Source organism: Quercus lobata, chromosome 7 (genome assembly GCF_001633185.2).
Source record: "Quercus lobata isolate SW786 chromosome 7, ValleyOak3.0 Primary Assembly, whole genome shotgun sequence".
Taxonomy (NCBI): Eukaryota; Viridiplantae; Streptophyta; class Magnoliopsida; order Fagales; family Fagaceae; genus Quercus; species Quercus lobata.
Window position 1 is genome coordinate 13,804,751 of NC_044910.1, and position 20,396 is coordinate 13,825,146.

The 20,396-nt window shown below is 35.6% G+C and overlaps 1 protein-coding gene, 1 long non-coding RNA gene and 1 other non-coding gene across 8 annotated transcripts in view; 1 reads left to right on the forward strand and 2 right to left on the reverse strand.

The window, feature by feature from the left end:
* LOC115953126 (transcription elongation factor SPT6 homolog) overlaps positions 1-20,396 on the forward strand; it is a 41,571-nt gene that overhangs the window by 11,837 nt on the left and 9,338 nt on the right. For 2 of the 6 annotated variants that reach the window (XM_031070639.1, XM_031070640.1), the window contains exons 6-9: positions 19,396-19,525; positions 19,610-19,859; positions 19,936-20,139; positions 20,228-20,353. In XM_031070639.1, the coding sequence (XP_030926499.1) occupies positions 19,396-19,525; positions 19,610-19,859; positions 19,936-20,139; positions 20,228-20,353 (710 nt within the window). Of the gene's footprint in view, positions 1-16,969; positions 17,211-17,330; positions 17,421-18,508; positions 18,636-18,974; positions 19,048-19,172; positions 19,324-19,392; positions 19,526-19,609; positions 19,860-19,935; positions 20,140-20,227; positions 20,354-20,396 lie in introns of those variants that run through there. The other 4 variants (XM_031070635.1, XM_031070636.1, XM_031070637.1 and 1 more) reach the window with 4 other exon arrangements.
* On the reverse strand, positions 7,882-10,216 carry LOC115953127. Its single transcript, XR_004083654.1, has 3 exons — positions 9,817-10,216; positions 8,692-8,922; positions 7,882-8,375 (listed from the first exon to the last, which is right to left on the reverse strand). It is a non-coding gene; the product is annotated as an uncharacterized LOC115953127 (long non-coding RNA).
* Positions 18,157-18,228, reverse strand: TRNAN-GUU. The gene has a single exon. It is a non-coding gene; the product is annotated as a tRNA-Asn (tRNA).

Genomic DNA, 20,396 nt, shown 5'->3' on the forward strand with positions numbered 1-20,396 from the left:
TTATTAATGAAATAATTATGTTTGGGAAGATAATGATTATTAAAAAAAAAATTAAGCACTTTCATAGGACTTATAATCAAATTTTATTCAATGATAATCATGATAAAGCCTGACAAAAGCTTTGTCCTAGTCAATTTTCCTACCAAATGAGAAGGGAGAAAAACACTTAGAAAATAGAAAATACACGTCCGTGCAAACAAGAATGTTTCATTTCAACTAGCCATTCATTATTGTACATAATGAAAAAGGAAGAATAGCTCAACTCCTAAGAAACCAACAGTTCTTTTAACATTAATGTGTAGGTCATGATATTTGCCAATAATTTGCCATGTTTATCTAAGTGGAGCCAGATATGACCAAAAAAACAGTTCTAGAAGTTTTTTTTTTTTTTTTTTTTACTATTTAGTTGCATTTGTCAAAGAATAAATTAAGAATAAAATTTATTTTTTTAAAAACAAAATCATGAGGTAAACGGTATTACAAAAAAAAATCCATGGGCCAGAAATATCAAAGGTTAAAGCTAAGACACCGTTTTTTTGCCAGCTAATCGGCCGAACCGGAATGAGATGGGATTTTGTTACGAACACCATCACAGGTAGTGACGCGGCTTGGGCACAGGCAATGGCGGTGAGTTTCATGTCGTTGATTCACAAAAGTTTTCATATAAATAATCTCATATATACCACATGTGAATAATCCCGTATATACCACATCTTGATAGGCCAACCTAGGTGCAAAGAGTTTCGTAAAAAGGGGCTAGACCACTATGATCTGCTAGGAAAACTCACAAGCACTGTAACTAGATTTCTCCAAATTTCCTCCGCCCAACCAGCCCTTAACGGCAATGAATAGCGAGAATTGGATGCAACTTTCCTAACGCATGGAGTGCACGTCAATGTCGAACCCGATAGTCCAAACAATGTGGAGGAGATTAAAGCCCTTGTTGTAGGGCAATGCAACAAACGTGTTGGAAAGCAGCCATCTCACTCCGAGACCTCGGCAGAGAAGAAGAGGAAAGGACAACCCATTGAGTATATCACTGATGTTGTCATGGAGTTCACGAACATGTCAAGGAAAAAGCATAGTGATAAGGATAGCGATAGTCGAAAACAACTGTTGAATTTGTGCCAGTGGGTGATAGGTTCTCAATGGACAAGGCCATCACAATTCTTAACAGTATTGAAATGTTGATTGTTGATTGTTGCTCTTGATTTTGGACACGATTTTCCTCAATGCCCATCTAACTAAAGCTAAGTATAATTTGTTAAATGGGCTTTTTGAAGCTAAAAGATTGAGTTTAGGAAAATGGGCTTTATCTCAGAAATCATTAATAAAGGCCTAAAGTGTGTATTTGATTTCATATCAATCATTTATAATTGTGATGTTAATTTTGTTTTGTTTCCCCATGTTGTATGTAACTTGTCTTCACTGCAATCTCTACTATATATACCTGTAATAACTGGTTTGAGTTAATTGGTAAGAACAAATGCAACAGGAAAATTGAACATTGAAGTCAACAGCAAAATTAAACACTTACCGTAGGTGAAGGAACTGCGTTGGAGGAGGATGAATATGGCGGAATGACTGAGGAGGAAGACGCTGTGTTTGCAAGCTCTATAATATACTCAGCTAATGGTAGATACGCTGTGTAAAGGAACTTAAATTGATTTTAGATAAAGTCTGATGGTTGTTTGAAAAAGTCTTGCCCAAAATAGTGAGGAAAGGTGTGGCTGGAGTGTTCGAGTAAATATGGTGGTTGGGAGATGAACCAGGCCATACGATATATGGATTAATTTTGGTGAATTTAGGGTTTCGTAATTTGGGGTTCTCTGCGTGTTTATGAATGAGCTCAGATGACCGTTGGGATGAGTAATGAGGGATTCGGGTGAGTGTGTGGTATTAATGAAGGGTTAATGAAGGGAGCTACCTGCCAGGTGATGGGACTAGATTCTGTGCAAAAGGGAGAGGAGAAGAGCTTCGGGAAGGATGAGAGGATAGAGACTTTGAACGGACGAGTGGGAGAGAAGAGAGTTAAGGTGTCACTTCAGGTAGGTCCTATGTGTTTCAACCAAACGATAATATATCTCAAACACCATTTGAACAACATAACTCAAACAAGACATGAACAACACACCTTACCAAACACATAACTTAGTGTAGGGCCCCATACCAAACGGCCCCTTGATGTTTTAAAAACTTAAATTTCTATTATTTTATGTGTTGAGACTAGACTTAGGGTTTGTTTGGGATCTGCTTATTTTGTTGAAACTGAAAATTTTTTGCTGAAAGTACTATAGATAAAGGTAAAAGTTAGTTGAAATAATACAGTAAGATCCATGAATAGTACCAAAAAGTGCACTGGAACTCATGAATAGTAGTAAAAATAAGTTGAATAGTAAAATAAGCTGGCAAAAATAAGTGTTGCCAAACGCACACTTACTAGATTTTGTTACTATTTTCTTTTTTGCATTTTTCTTCTTTTTTTTATGATGTTTATATGATGTGAGGTTTACATCTTGCATCTTTAGAATTCAATTTTTCTCATTTTATTTTGTATTAATTAATTAATTTTAATACAGTAGTGATTTGTTATTTGATATTTATATTCACTTATTCTACTATCACAATTTTAACTTAAGAATTTTGTTGGTCCATTTGGAAATAACTTATTTAGTTGAAATTGAAATTTTTTGCTGAGAGTACTGTAAATAAAGCTAAAAGGTAGCTGAAATAGTACAGTAGGACCCATGAATAGTACCAAAAAGTGCAATGAGACCCCTAAATAGTAGTAAAAATAAGTTAAGTGAGCATTTGGATACAGATGATTTACCTCAACGTTTGCGTCTAGCATTTGTTAGTGGGTCCCGTGTATTGTTCATGGGACCCACAAACCTCTTTTTTCAGCAAAATTTTCATTAAAAATGGGTCCCATGGTATTATTAACACATTTAAAAATTATTTTGCTACAGTATTTTTAGTTTTCAGTAATAAACGGTATCCAAATAAACCCTAAGTGTCCGTTTGGGAACAGCTTATTTAGTTGAAACTGAAAACTTTTTGCTAAAAGTATTGTAAATAAATGTAAAAGTTAGCTGAAATAGTACAGTGAGACTCATGAATAGTACCAAAAAGTCCAGTGGGACTCATGAATAGTAGTAAAAATAAACTGAATAATAAAATAAGCTAGCAAAAATAATCAATGCCAAACGCACACTATTTAGCTAAAACTAAATTTTTTTTGCTAAAAGTACTAAAGATAAAGGTAAAAGTTAGTTGAAATAGTACAGTGAGACTCATAAATAGTACAAAAAAGTGCAGTGGGACCCATGAATAGTAATAAAAATAAATTAAATAGTAAAATAAGCTACCTTTTTAAGCTAATGCCAAACACAATCTAAATAATAATAATAAAAAACTAAGTTTTTAAGCCAATACCAAACTCAACCTAAGTTCCCCCATCCCCATGACACCCCCCCCCCCGCCGTCGCCGCCGCCTGCGGCGAATAAAAATATAAAATCCACCATTGGTCCTAATATTGTAAAACTTACACCCTACATGCTTTGCGCCAAGTGATTCAATATATATGTATATTATAGTTTGTTAAACTAATGTGTTGTTGTTATTCATCTCATTAATAATTCAGATAGTGGTTTTTTTTTTTTGGCAACAAATGCTTAAATTCTCACTAATTAGAACAATTCAGTTTAGGTAAAAGCCTATAAGTCAAGTTTCAAGTAATCTAAAATTCTACCCCAACTATAATTCAATTTAGGTAAAACACATCCAGGTGTTGTGGTTGGAGTGATTACGTATGAATGACTTGCATAATTTATGCATCAACACTGCATTAATGTGTTGTTGACAACGTCTATCACCATAAAGTTGTGATTCCACTATGCCCGACCGCAACACAGATGATGAACTCAATGACATAGAACACGAAATAATGTCAACCTATGTCGCCATTTGTATTGACTACATCCAAAAACACTATTTGAAGACTTCGATGTGCACTAGTATTCTATCAGGGAAGTCGTACGTGCAGGAGACACTTAAAGGACATCCACAGACATGTTATAATACGTTTCACATGGACAAGCATGTTTTCCTGCATTTGTGTAGTGAGTTGAAAAGGCTACACTTATTAGAAGAGGACACCGGAATTGTCTCTATTGAGGAGTCCATTGGCACACTTTTATATATTCTTGGGCATAATGTGGACATGAGGGTGACTGGAAATCGGTTCCAGCATTCACTAGACACAATTCAACGGAGATTCCATTGGGTGTTATAAGCAATTCACTCGTTGGGGTGCCTCATAATAAGGCCTGAACAGGATGCAGTTAAGCTCCCTCATCATCTTCGTGGAAATACGAAGTATTACCCATGGTTTGAGGTATGAATACATCTCTATTATAAATATATTTGATGATATGGCGAAAGTTAAATTGAGACAAATATGTACATAGGATGATACTATTAGTAGGGGGTTCATTTTATAGTGTGGCAGTCAATGGAAATTGTTAATTTCAATTGTTAATTTATACTATTGCTACCTTATGACTAGTTAGTTGAAATGTATGTTTTGTTAACAAAAATGTGTAGGAGCTATTGATGGAACACACATCAGTGCTTCTGCACTGGCCTGCAAAAGTACCTCCTACGGGGATAGATCTAGTGACATCTCCTAGAATGTTATGTGTGCGTGCAATTTTGATATGAGGTTCACGTATGTGCATGTTAGCTGGGAGGGTGATGCACATGATTCGCGGGTAATGCAAAAGGCCCTTGGCGATCTAGGATTTCAATTCCCTTGGGTGCCCAGAGGTGAACACTAAATATACCCTGTTTCATGTAGTTATTAATGTTGTTACAGTTTCATTTATTATATTCGTGTTAAGCCTCTTTTTTGTGTTGTTGTAGGCTTATACTATCTTGTCGATTTGGGGTATGCCATTGGCTTTGAATTCCTCCCACCGCACAAGTTCGTCAGATATCACGCACAAGAATACAGAGGTTCTGGCAGACAAGATAGAACTTCACAAGAGCTGTTTAACTACAGGCATTCCTTGCTCTACATGGTCATTGGGCGGTGTTTTGGAGTGCTAAAGGGGAGGTTCTCGATTCTCAATGATATGCACTCCTATTCACAGTCTAGACAACGAATGATTATCATCGCGTGCTGTGCGTTGCACAACTTCATCCGCATGTATAGCCACTTCGATGAAATGTTTGATGCATGGGAAGGACAAGACATGAAGCCTAGCAACGCAAGTACCTCAGGTGGTGCAAGAGTTGGAGGTGGAGGGAATGAGGAAGCCTTTAGTCCTTAGGCACAACGAGCCATGTCCCAGTTTCAGGATGACAGCACAGAAACTATGTGGGCAAAGTACAAAGGCAATTGTTCTTGAGTTTTATTGAAACAAGTCAATTTCATTTTCTGTCTTGCATTTCATTTTCTTTTTCTTTTTCTTTCCTTTTCTTGCATTGCATTTCAAATGTTAATGTGTTCTACTTTCTAAAAATAAAAAATAATAAACACGGCGTTTTGAGGCTTCAGGCTAGACATAAGTAAGTCATGATTGTTGGGCAATTAATATACTGTTCTTTATGACATATGTATTGTTTGTTGGGCAATTACTATAAAGAAAGATTGATCTTTTTTGCATTCATAGTCGTTCATGATCTTCGAATATTGGTTGTAGACATTACTAACAGTGACCAAAAATTCATTTATTAATTAGTGTATTTTAATTAGGAAAAGGGAAATTAACATGGAGATGAGATAGTTTTTGGACTCTCCCTTGTGGTTTTCTATATATAAGAGGTTGTATGATTTAATGCCAAGTGTGTTATATAAAATATTATTTATAGTTTCTTGTAAAAAGAGAAAAAAGACAAAAAAAAGGGGGAGGGTTCTAACCTTAATTAGAGTTTTAAGGAGTTTTTAAAGCTGAAAACAATTTTAAGGTTGAAGTTGAAATTTAGTGCTTTTAAGGAGAAATTGTGTATCAATATTACAATAGCAACTGTAATCAATATTACAGTCTTTAAAGCTGAAAACAATTTCAAGCTTTATAACTCCAGAACTGTAATGAATACTACAAAAGCTGTACTATGTGTCTGTTTAACATTGTTGTAGAAAGTAAAAATTTGAACTGTAGAACTTTTGTGATATACAATCTTATATATATTTTTAACAATATTAATGGTAGTGATGCAGTGAATTGAAATTAATATGATCTTGTGTTCTGCATTTGATGCACAGAATCTAAAACTGAGTAAATTAGCATAACATGTTCATGGCTCGAAAATGCCTTCTATTTTGACATTACAATTATGAATGCTTGTGTTTCTTTTTAGATATATATGGTGGATTGTAGCAGCCCTAACAGTCTCACATAGCTTCATTTGAAACCTTCTTCCCTAATGTCCTAGTGAAAGAACAAAATTAATGGTATTGTTGCCTTAATGTCCTAGTGAAAGATAGCTTTTACTAAAAAGCTCTTTAGCATTTGAGGTATTTGGCAAGTTATTGGATTCCCTTTGTAGATTAATGTTTAGAAATATTAATCAATATTTGAATTTGATGTTGCCGTATTTGTGCTGATTTTTGTGTAATTGTCTATTTTGTGTTGGCATCAAGTGCTACTGGGCTATGCTGCATGCATACGCTGTTGCTGTGTGCATCAAATGCTGCTGTGTGCATTAGGTGCTGCTGTGCTGTGTGTTGCTATGGAATAACATTTCTGAATTTCCCCTCATCCTATTTGATAAAGGGAAATTCATTGTATTTCAAATTCATTCTATTTCTTTTCCACTCTTCTTATCTTTTCTCTATCTTGTAATTTGATAAGAGGAACTCATCCTGTGTTTCTTCTTATCTTGCAAAATGAACTCACTCTGTTTGTAATTGGATTCTGTTATAAAGGATTTGGTGATTCTATAATTGGATTATGTTATTGAGGAAATTTTTGCTTTGTTTTTCACTTGGCTTCCAATTGGGTTAATAAATATTTTTGGCAGATCATGTGACTTTTGTCTTTCACTAGTCACATGACTTTGGTTCACAACTTTTCTTTAGGGTAAAAAAAAGATAACAATCGTAAAACTTGCATATGGATTGAAAAAAATTCATTCTTGTGAAAGAGGATATTTAAAGCAAAATGGTATCTGATTTAAGCCATAATGTTGAACTAAAAATGGCAATTTTGAGTCCTATAAATATATGGTGTGTATATTTTTTGTAACCATCTGGTCATTTTTTTTGTTTTCTATTAAGTTTGTGTTAACTATAATTTGTTTTTAATGCCAAGTTTCGATCAATCTCATTGATAACTTTGTATTTTTCCCTTATTGAGTCCTTCACTAAAGTTTTTCATACACACATATATTAATTTCATAATAAAATTGACAACAATCTTTCACTTTAATCACATTTAAATCAATGGGTCCGTTTGGATTGAGCTTATTGTTGCTGAAACTGAAAACTGAAAACTGAAAACACTGTAGCAAAATAATTTTTAAATGTGTAAATAGTGTCGTGGGACCCATGAATAGTATACGAACAGTACGTAAACAGTGCGTGAATAGTATTTTTTGTTCCCTGCACAGTGCTTTTACTGTTCACGTGCAGAGAAAAAAAAAAAAAAAAAAAAAAAAAGGTAGGAAAACGTAGAGCTGAAACGCAAGTTTCAGCTCTACCCAAACGGGCACAATATGAGCCACTTAGAGCATTCACAGATGAAAATGCGAAAAGCTATTTTTAGCAACACAAATAACAAATGCTGTATCGATGGTGCTAATTTCACAAAATGATATGTGGAATTAGTAAGATGATAATATGTTTAATATATACAGTAGAAGTTGCTAAACTGGTTTATGCAAACAGTTTTAAAACATACATATGGGTAGTAGTAACAAAATACAAGAGGTTGCTATGTCAAAAAATCCTACACAACTATGTGTAACAAGGAAACACAAAGTGGACAACATATCATTTTCGTTGACACCGTTGATATAGTGAGCAGTAGTGCAACAACTGCGCATAGCAGGCACCAACAAACGTAATCTTCACCATTCTTTTAATCTCAACAATGGGTTGGACCGTCTCATGAACGGCCTTATATTCCTCTCGTAATACACATAGCTCTATTTGTAGTTGCTGGAAATCCTCCGCATATGACAATGACACATTCAATGGAATACACCATTCAAAAAAACCACATTGATCCCTTGGGCAACATTGGTAAAGCCTATATCGATTCTCATTTCGCTTATCCAAAATCCTCACGGTTGCTCTCAAGCCACAGAAACAGTTCACATTTCGAAATTGAAGCCCGTTGTCAATATTATTATGCATTGCTTCCGACATCTGCAAAAGAAACCAAAGAGTATTGAATTCACTATGCTATCAAAGTATAAAGGATTGCACATAACCACGAGTTCAGTATCAAGTTTAACATCAAACAATTGTAATATGTATTATATAAAAGTGTTATCTTTTCACAAGGGTTCCTCTGCTAGGGGTACGTGGTTTCTCCCCATGGAGTGGTTTAAACCATTTCGGTATCTCACAAAACCCCTTATATATATAAATTGACAGTTTTCCAATTATAAGTATAGAGAAGGAAAACAACAATCTTATTACAAAAACCCATTAAGAACCAAGGTTAAAGTGTTCTTCAAACCTAGATTTCCAGCAAGCCCATGGGTTTTCGGTGGTAAAGTGGAACCTTTTTCCCTTGGGTTCGACGACGATGAAACCCCTGGTTGTTGTTGGGGTAGGGTGGATTACTGACAAGAATGGACGAGATCCGATGGAAACTAAAGCCCAGCCTTCAATCGTCGTTTATGTTGATGGAGATGAGGAAACAGAAGCAAAGGAAAACGTTGCAGATTGTTTGGTACCTAGGTTCCTACTGAATTTAGGAAAGGGAAGAAGTTTCAGTGGGACACAGGGAAAAAGAAGTAGTCAGACGCTTCAGGCACTTGTCTTCTCTTTTGATGTAATAAATTTAAAATTGTACCGTTGTCAGCTTTTTAAACAAAAACACACACACACATACCAAACACACAACTTATATTTCAAATACCAAAAAATGTATTTGAAACACAGTACCAAACACATTTTTTCCTTTATAAATACTATAAATACGTGTTTTTCACAACACTTTTTAAACCACATTCCACATCATTTTAAACAATGTTACTCAAACGCCTCCACCAAACGGGCCCTAAAATGCAAGTTGTACAGCAATACAATACACGTTTATCTAAATAACACCGTTTTAGTATTTTTCTTTTAGTTTGGGTTTCTATATACTTACGGAACAAAGGAAACTTGCACCCTCAAACATAAAGAGATAGAGAGAGATACTAGGTAGCAAAATCAGGCAACAATTCGGGGTAGTGAACCTGTGAGCTGTGGAGGCCAACTGTAAATATGAACACCATGTTTTAATTCTTATCTTACTTGACCGTTCAACTTCCAACCCCGATATTTCTCAAATTTCCCAATTAGAGTCATTTTAATTCTAGTTTTCTAGTTAGTAGTTGAATGTTTGATTAGTATTTGTAATTTTATATGAGGGGAAATATGAAAAGCATTGATTTTTTTAATTAATTATAACTAACAAATGAATCATTTCCATTTTTATTGGATACATTTTCAAGATATTTGTTAAATTTTCAATCATGTTTATTAGTATTTTACTCGAAGATAAATTGAATCAAATTTTGATAAATAATTGGTGAGTTTAAGAAAAATAAATGTACAATAATTACATAATAAATTAAATAATAAAATTTATTACCAATTTCTTTTTTTCCAAGTCTGCCCATTCCAAATGTGAGAAAGACTGAATTTTTTCTACCCTTATAGTTAAAAAAATCTCAATTTCTCACCATGCTCTTTATTCATGGCATAATAACCATATGTGCAAACTGTGCGCATATCCAAGTTGTTGAGTTGTGTTTGATAATGGAGTTCACAACTCCAACTAGGTGGTCATAGATCATGGTCATTAGTGGGGTAAGGGATGGGATGAAGGTGATACATGACTATAATGAGGAGCTGATGAAATAGTTTAGGTGAAATCGATGTGACTGCCCTGTGCAATTTGTGAAGTTTGATTGCCATCTCTCCCTTTCTCTCGGGTTTGAATTGCTTGAGTGGAGAATATGAGAAAGATAATGAAACACTATCACGTGGAATAAAAGAAGTAGTTGGAAATTGCAAGATTTATTTGCAGAAATGGTTAGTTAAAATAACAACAATCATGTTAGTGACATGATGTTTTTCACAATTTATGGGTGTCAAGTTATAAGTAATGCAACATCACTCTCAAATGATCTTACCACAACATATGATTTTTATTTGTGCATTTGTTACAACATCTTGCTTGAACTATTATGAAAAGAGATTGAATTCAATAAGTATGTGTTTATGCCATCCAATCATATACTGCCATGTTAGATTTGTGTAAAAAGAAGAATAGAGAGTAAAACACCAAGTCATCTCACCATCCCATTAACATTAAAGAAAACAAAAACAACACACTAGCCGGTGGTGATGATGATTCCGGTGATTAATATGGTGTATGGACTAGGATTTAATTTGACACTATCTTCTTTGGTTTTTAATTTTTGTTGTATGCATTATAGTATGTATGTAGAGAGAGAGAAAAAGAGAGAGAGAGAGAGAAGGGCCAGGGATGGTGGCGACAACACCAATGATGGGTGAAGCTTAAGAGTATGGCTATGGTAGGTAATCCAAATGTCCAATCCAAGACCGAGAGAGAAGGTATGTTTTGTGATTTGGTGTTTTAGTCTCTTCTTGTATTTACTTAAATCTGATGTGGCAATATTTGATCGGAGGGTGTAAAGGTAGGCTTTTGAACCACATCCTTATGAAATTTGCATTCTTATGGAAAAAAAAAAAAAAAAAAAAACTAGTGATAATTTTTAGGGTTAGTTGTAGTTAACCCACCTACAATTTGACCGATTTTAACAAATCTTACTTGTGAATTGAGAATTGACACTTAGCCCACTGAAGGTGCTTTTTATTAGATAGTTGTTACCCATCTCTCCCTTTTTACCATTAAAAGGAGGGGTAAATGTGTCTTTTTCATTATGTTTTATGTCTCTCTCCTTTTTTTTCCTCTCTTTTCTCTTCTTCACTTTTTTTTCCCTTTCTTTCTCTAATTTGATCTCCCCCATCTCGTTCTCTCCCTCTCTGCTTTGTTACTTTCTTAGTGGTTCTTCTAGACATTTCACAAAACCCATAACTAGTGGCATTGAGACTGTCATTATCGTGAAAAACATGACCATAGAATCAAATATTGGAGGTGGAGCAACCAAGCCTGCATATTTCGGTGTTGAAGGTCGTTGTAGTGAAGATTTTGTTTGGGTATGACTAAGTGAATGAGTTTAAGGAAGGAGGTGTGGGTCAGCTTGAACTGGAGTTTTTCATATTTGGGTCTAAGGTTAGGGTTTGTGTTTGAAATTGGGTAAAAGAAAAGAGGGTTTGTTAATGTATAGATGGGGATGATGAATTAAACAGGTTTTGGGAGATTTGGAGATTGGTAACCAGCCTTGGGCACTGGTGGTGATATAAACCATATGAAGACTAAGTTTCTTTCTCATTTCAGTTTCAGATTGGCTTCAAAATGGGGATTCAATTTGGGGAGACTTGAAAGTAAGGTAATGGTAGAGACAAAAATTGTGAATGAGTTTGTGAATTTTGAGTTTTGAGTGTGGTGATTGTAATTGGTTTTTGTAGAATTTGGGTGAATGGTTTTTGGTTATGCTATTTGATAAGGGTAATTTTGTAATCAACCCATGACGAAACAAAAGGCGATGGACATAACAAGGATGTCAACTTCACTCATGAGAGACAACCTTGTTGTAAATAGGGCTGTCCACAGGTCGGTCCGGATCGGGTTTGTGCCCAACCCGGAATCGACCTGCCGAAATCGGGTGAGAAAAAAATGCACCCGTCGCCGACCCGCCGGAGTAATCGGGTCGGACGGTTTAGACCATCAACAGATGGCGGGCGGGTCGGTCAGAGTCATAGATCTGAGAAGACAGCGAGAAAACGGTGAAAAAACAATGATCTGGCGAATAAACGTAGATTCCGGCGATAGTTTTCCAGATTCCAGCGAGGTTTCCCTTAGATCTGGAAAAAATCTCACCGGATTTAATGAGATTTCTCCAGATCCAGTCAAAATCTCACTGGATCTAAAGGAAATATCGTCGGAATCTGGGTTTCTTCGCCAGATTCTGGAAAATTATCGCCGGATTCTGGAAATTTTGGCCGGGATCTAAAAATTTTTGTCGGAATCTGGAAATCTTTCGGTCGGTTCGGGTTTTTTGGGTTTTAGAGGAGGAAAACCGAAACCGACCCGCCGAAATTGGTTTCTGGTGGTGAAGACCCGCCACAGACCCGCTGGAGCAATCGGGTCGGTCGGATTCAGGTCGGTTCTTCGGGTGGGTCGGGTTACCGGATCAATCTGGACAGCCCTAGTTGTAAAGTCTACAGCTCCACCCCCTACCTGATGGCTACATCTTGGGCATAGTAAGCTGAAGATAGTAAGCTGAAGAGAATAAACTAAAGAGAATAAGTTGAAGACAGTAAGCTGAAGATAGTAAGCTGGAGACAGTAAGCTGAAGACAGTAAACTGAAGAGAATAAGCTGAAGGGGATATATGAATCTCTGATGAGTCTGACGTGGCCTTGCTTGGTCTCCACGCATGCGTGTATAAGGAAATATCTTGTGCCCCACGTTTACCTCTAATCAAGAAGATTCCTATAAGGAAAGGATTCCGGAAGATACATGGATTAAAGAGGTTCTCTCCTATAAGGAAAGAACTTCTGGATCAAGGCATGGATTTCGACCCTACACTACTATAAAAACCCCAAAACCCTCACAAACAAAGGTACACACAATTTCCCCCTAGCTCTGACACTCTAGAGTTGTGAACAAAAGATTTCTCTAACTTAACCATCAGAGGGTATTTGGCTGGTACCACATCGGTACTCTTCTTAAGGTCTTCAGCTTTTGTGTTATGCAGGTTCTTGTCAGGAGCACGTAAGGACCGTGTGGCTTACTGACGATTTTTCGGCATCATCACTATTGAAGGAAGAAACCTATGAATATATGGTAGATTTTGGTGTCAAAGTTAGATTTCGGTGTTGAAATCCTAGACTCTCTCTCTCTCTCTCGCTCTCTCTCTCTTAATTTCTTTGTACTTTTTTACGAGATTTGATGTATATTGTTGGAAGAATATTGAGTTGCTAACATAATTTTGCAAGAATTGTTGTGCATAAAAATGAAAGTTTTAGTGTTCTTGAGCCAAAGGATTAATAACTTTCACAATTTTTACAAATTCCCTTCCAAATCTTCATTTCTATGAGATTGCAACCACAAAGGCACAAACCCTAACCCCGATAAAGCCACCACCCTCTGAATTTCAACATGCAAAACTCCTAGAACCAAAACAAACTAAAAGAAACTCATATTTTCAAATCTTAACAACAATCAAAATCTCAAACCCCTTTGCTTTGAGACCCTTGAAAAAGATTATGGAATTTCACAAACAAAAGAGAAATTGATAACACCATGAGAGCGATGAAAAAGAGAAAAAAGAAAAGAAAAAAAGGAACCCTATAGCCCAAAGTATATCTCTTTGCTCGCATTAAGTAGAGAGAACCAATTCTTGTGTTGATCGAATGAGATTCGAGTCACGATATGGGATTTGGGTTTGAAGATTCGATTTCTAAGATAGTGAGAGAGAAGTTGTTCTTATAGTGTTGCTTCTAATCTTGTTTCTATTGTGGCTTATATAGTAATGGTTATTTTCTGACAGTAATGGGAAAGTTGGGTTACATATATGTAATGGAAGACACCTTAAGTGTGTTAAGTGACAATTTTCACACCATGGGCAAGTTTTGTTAAAATCGGCCAAACTACAAGTGGGTTAATTACAATTAACCCTAATTTTTATATCATTTGACTTTATTAATGTCATTAATGTATTGATACTATTACTTTGTGGCTCATGGATTTTATATAAATATATTTCCTCTTGCTTTCAAGGTATTTTTTTTAATCATATGAATTAAACAAAATCTTTTAAAATAAATGCAAAACTTATTCTAAATACAAAATCATATGTCAAAGAAAAAAAAAACTTATTTTATGTTAGTGATAAATGCACATTGTGTAAGTATAGTTTATTATAAAAATATATGTAAATTATAAAACAATTTAAAACAAATAATAAAATTTTTATTTTAAATATCTTGAAAATTTTTGCCAGCAAGATACTTCAAGTCATCAAATGACACCAATTGAAACTTTTGTTTTGTAATAAATTGATTATCTATTTGTATCATCCTCACAGATGTTGCATAAAATCTAATCATATGCTTGTGATTCAAAATTCTGTAGACATCTCTGTATTTTACAACTTCGAAATACTATAGGCATCCTTATATCTCATGATGTCCATTACGAAAAAATTATATACACAAGCAAAGTACAAGATTAATATCATCATCTAACACTCTAAGATGTCTTTTTATTTAATATCTAAGTAAATTAGCATCAACATTTGACACCCTAGGTCATGTAGTGCGAGGAAGTGCAATCAAAGGGTTTTGTTTTGGTTGGATTTGATTTTTGTTAGGGTTTTGATTAGGTTTAACTTTTGATATGTGTTTGGTTGCTAAACCAAAAGAAAAAAAAAATGAGGATTTAAATTTTTTAATTCGTTATTTTTATTTATTTATTTATTTTTTTATATAAGATAAAAATTCTACTCTAACCTAATCTAAGTGTATATGTGTGCGAAACTCTCTTCTAGAGACTTGAATCTCGATCCTTGCCTTTCACATCCAACAAGCACTTATACCTGTAGAGTGACTATCGTGCTAAGGGTGTGTGGTGGTGTTATTTGAGGAATGAATGTTTTAGCTTTTAAGGGTTCTTTTATTTTAATTTGAGGAATGAATGTTTTAACTTTTAAGAGCACTAGCATCCGAGCATGCAAAAAAAAAAAACCTATTATGCATTCTCAAACACTACTATATCTATTTGTGTGGGTGCCTTTTTCTTAGCTCCCAAGCCCAAGGATCCTGGGCCAAATACTTGTGGTTTAGTGGACTGGGCTTGGTTCATCGTAGCTAAATGGGCTGTTTACAAACCAAGTGGTGCATAGGGCAAGGATCCTACAACACGTATACACTAGCAAGCAAGAATATATATATTGAACATCAAGAATAATAGCAAAAGGAAAACAATGTAACAAGGAAAAAATACACAATGACTGTTAGGGATCTTCAAGTCAATATAAAATATTTGATTATTTTCTTAATTATGGATTACAATGTGCTCACTAAGACGTGTTACGAGGTCCAAATAAGCTCAAAAATCACAAACTTAGATGGCTATTCAAGCTATTAAAGACTTGCAAAGTTTGAATCTCTTTGAATCTGAGTATGTTCTACAGTGGCTATACTGGGATACCAAAGAGTATTTCTCTTTTTTTACTACTTTCTTTAAGTTTTGACAGAGTTTTCTCAATGATTCTGTTATGGTTCACTACTGCCCAATTTCCCTTTCAATGCTAGTTGCCTTCCCCTTTTATAGTGTCATGATAGGGTTCCGAGGTACCACTAATTTCTCTCTTTTGCTCCTATAGGTACTAGAGCTTGTGCTGTGCCAATTACTCAGAGGGCTGGCCCTTTCCTTATTTCTCATAATTTTCTCCTTTTGATGTTGTTTCCCTGAAAGTTCCTTGTTGACTTTTCATTCCGAGGTGCCTTTAAGTAGCTAACCTTAGCCTTTTGGCTCCTTACCTTTTCAGCTTTTGGTTGTCCATTTTTTTGTCATTTTTCCCAAGTGGTCAGAATCCTTTCCTGCTGGGTTGAAGGCTTTTCCAGCTACTTCCCCTTATAGTTCTTCATTCTGCGTTCCCTGAAGTACCACCCCCTTTGTTCACGAATGGTTACTTCATGCCTTCTAACTCCTTACTGTATCACTGGGTGCTTGAGAAGGACATGTCTATCCTTCGTTCCTTGTGCTTTTTTGGTACTTCCTTTGAGCTATCTCAATCCTACCTCAGCTGTGCTGCGCGTCCCAGGGATCCTGAGCCTTTGGCAGCTTCTAGGGATCCCAGCCCAGCTCTTCCTGCTGGGCTCGCCTCAATCCCCTGATCTTGGCAGACTAAGCTTTTCCTTTCGTGGATATTGGGCTTCAAATCTTTTGGGCTTACCATCCTTTTTTCTTTGTGGTGAATTCATCCCTTTTATGATTACTTGTCATGGGGTTGGCCCATTGCGTTATTTCTTTGGGCCTTGGTGTCATGATTTTTCTGACCTCAACACTATTTTACCAACTTATTTTACAACTTACCTTACATCCTAGTTTTTATTTTTACATACAATCCAATAAAATAATATAAACTACCTAATAAAATAAAATAAAAAATTATTCTCTCTCTCTTTCCTCCCACTATCTTTTTCTCTTCATACACAACCACTAGATTATATATATATATATATATTTTTTTTTTTTTTACAACCTATGAATAGTAAGGTTGTATATATGCAACTTTATTATTCATAAGTTGCAAATTTTTTTAAGTATATAAATCCGGATGGAGTGAGTTTTTGCTGTCTTAAGTTATAAAATAGCAATTGGGGAGTGTTTACCCTCCCCCCAATACTAGTGCTCTAAGAGTTCTTTATGTGATTTTTTTTATATAAGTACCCTAAATATGTTATTTAATGACAATTTTTTTTTTCTTCACTAATTGAGCTAACTCCATTCAGCATAAGCTAGTTTTTTTTTGGTCACTAGACGAGGCAGGGATTAAAATGGTAATACATTCAAAAACTATAGGACCAAATGGATTAGTTTTTTACATGAGGAACAGACTCAACATATAAGGACCAGAAAGTGTTATTTCCCCTATGTTTTTTCACACACTCGAACCGCCACTATTTGTTGTCTCGCTCTTGCTTATACAAATTCACATTTCTATATAAATTTCTATCGTCCCCCATTACTCTAACAAAAACTCGCACAGTCCTTTCTCAGATTCTATCTTTCACACACATTTCTACGAGCTCAGACTCTTTTCGTCTTCTTTGCCCTAATTTTCTTCTCCAACAATGGGCAAAAACGTAGTCTCTGATGAAGAAGGTAAGCCCTCGAAGACCCAAATTTACTTTGTCTCTCTCTATTTATTTTGATTTTGGACAAATTTAAGCCCTAGATTTTTCTGGGTTTCTCACATTGGTCGCTGTTGGATTTGAAAAACAGATGAGGTCGAGGTCGAGGACGAGGACGAGAGGGAACACGTTGATCGTCGTGGAGGTGGTCGCGATGAGGATGAAGAGGACGAAGAAGATGGTACGGTTTCTAGGGTTTCGCTTTATTTATTTTTTAAATTGTTTGGTTTTGGGTTTGGGGGTTTAATGCGATTGATTGGTGTGGACTAGGGTTTCAAAGTCAAAGTCTTTCGATTTAGGGTTTTGTTTGTTTGCATGTTGAGTAAGAAGTTTCTTTTCCCCTTTGATGGGGTCTGTTTGGTTGATGGGAAATTTCGGAGTGCGAGTTTAGAGGCTGGGCTTGGATTTAATTGTGTTTGGTTGGTGAGAAATTGTAATTGAGTTGTGGATTTTTAATTATTTAATTATTAATTTTTTTCACGAAGCAACATTGATTGATAAGACATAAGAATCTGAGTCTTATATTTGTCCAAAGTGATAACACTTAGTATGGTTTCCGAAGAATTTTTGTAGGAAAAACTGATTTCTGAAATCTGTTTTTCTCAAATAATATATGTTCATCTTGGAATTATTTCCATCTGAATTCTAGTGGTTGACCACTGTTTTGGTATTGGTTTTAAGCATTTTTAGCAATTTTTTGTAGTCTGTGAACTTCAATTGACATGAAATTTTATGTTATTGTTAATTGAGATTCTGAAGAATTGACGATTGTTTCGTTTGTATATGAATCAATTATATACATGCTAATTTTTCCCATCAAAATTATGTTCTGATTGGTACAGTCATGGTCAATTTTATATAATTTACCACGTGGTACTCAGTGAGATGTTTATTCTTTAATTCGGAATGAATCAAATCTCCCCAAGTAGGATTTGAACCTACGACCGGTCTGTTAACAGCCGACTGCTCTGCCACTAAACTACCGAGGAGCAACGGGAGATTTGATCTCATAGAGTTCAATTCCCATTCTCAACCTGTGACCAATATGAGCTTGAAGTTTCCTTCCTAACTCTGGGAACTTCTTCGTAGTGGCTCCGTACCACTCTTGTGATAGTTGTGCAATTCAATGTAATTTTGATTTTTATTTGGACTTTTAGCTGTTTGTTCTGATGTATGCAGTTACCTTCTGTTGGAAGTATCTTGGTGCATTTTGTGGGGGAGACTGAATAATTTTATTTTTATTTTTGGTTTTTTAATTTCTTTGTGCAGAAGAAGGGCAGGATGAATATGAGAAGGATGGATTTATAGTGGATGATGTTGATGAAGAGGAGCAAGATGAAGAAGAGAGGGCAGACAGTGATGAGGAGAGGCAGAGGAAGAAGAAACGGAAGAAAAAGTAGATTTTCTTTCCACTGGCTGTTATTTATATAAAGTTCATTCATTTAAAAAAAGAAAAAAGAAATGGAATGGGTTGTTGATGGGAAAATAGTAAGAAAAAAGAAGAGATAAATACCTGTGTTTTTTTAATTGATACTGATTTAAACAAATGATTGTCATCTTTTTGATCTAACAATTAAATTTTATGGCTAGTTGATATATATTTTTCCCTTTTTCCCTTTCAAATTTGAAATTGTGTTAGATAGCAAATCTTTTTTTCCATTTCTTTAGTTATTCTATTAAAACCCGGACTGTAGGTAAGTTGTTGATTCTAACAACTTCTATTTCCACTTTTTAGAGAGAATTATACACTTGATGAAGATGACTATGAGCTCTTGGAGGACAACAATATAACCATTCCCCGTTGGAAGGTTTTGAACATTCTTGATATCTTTTCATTTCATCCTCTTGACGTTATTATAAATTTTTGTAGAGCTGTGTACGTGTAAAGTATAATGGTTCATATGGTAGATGTTTTATCTTGAATCTTTATCAGCAGAGCAAAAAGTTTAAGCGGCTGAAAAAAGCTCAGGGGGTTTCTGAGGAGCCCTCTGGATTATCTGATGAGGAGGAGATGTTTGGAAGTGGAAAAGGTGGGAGAACTGCAGAGGAGAAGCTTAAGCGTAGTTTATTTGGTGATGATGAAGGTATTGTCTTATAAAATTTGTTGGTTTAGGTGCCTGTTGACTGTTGACTGACAATATTCTGTGATTTAGTAGGTGCTCCGCTTGAGGACATTGCTGAAGAGGAGGAACAAGCAGAAGATGAAGAGGATGGAGACATTGGTGAGGAGGATGAAATGGCTGACTTTATTGTGGACGAAGAAGATGAGCACGGAGCTCCTCCCAAGTATGTTCTGTGTGTGTTTCTTCAATACTGAGGTATTCTTTTGTTTTACCAAGAAACTAATTGAACTAAGTGGCTCAATTGTAGGGGAGGGAGGCGGCCAAAGAAAGGAGGGAATAGGAGGGCGCCTGGAGTTTCCTCATCAGCTTTGCAGGAAGCTCATGAAATATTCGGTGATGTTGATGAACTCCTGCAGCTCCGTAAGCAAGGTTTAGATTCTACTGAATGGAGGGAAAGGAGGCTGGAAGATGAATTTGAACCAATTGTTCTTTCTGAGAAGTATATGACAGAGAAGGATGACCAGATTAAGGAGCTTGACATCCCAGAAAGAATGCAGGTTTGACAGGCCTTTTGAGATATATCTTTATTTCATATATGTGAGATAACATGTATATAATAATTTTCCTTTTCAGATATCTGAGGAGAGCACTGGTTCTCCTCCATTGGATGATAGTATAGTTGAAGAGACTGCTTGGATATATAATCAACTCCAAAGTGGTACGGTACCTTTGTTTGGCAAGAGAGGCATGGGGACTGTTAAGGAAGGGGGGGATCTGTCTATTAAGAAAGATGATATCATGAGATTTTTGGACCTACTGCATGTGCAAAAACTAGATGTTAGTATTCATTAATCTACATTGGAAGCCACTCTTTTTTTGATTTGATCTCTATCTTATTATTTTGGCGTTTTCTTCATGCCTTCAGATCCCCTTTATTGCTATGTATCGAAAGGAGGAGTGCCTAAGTCTCCTGAAAGATCCTGAACAGCCGGAAGATGATGATGAAAATCAGGATAAGAATGAGAAGACACCTACTCTAAAGTGGCACAAGGTGAATTTTTTATTCATAGGATGATCTGGCATGTTAATTGATG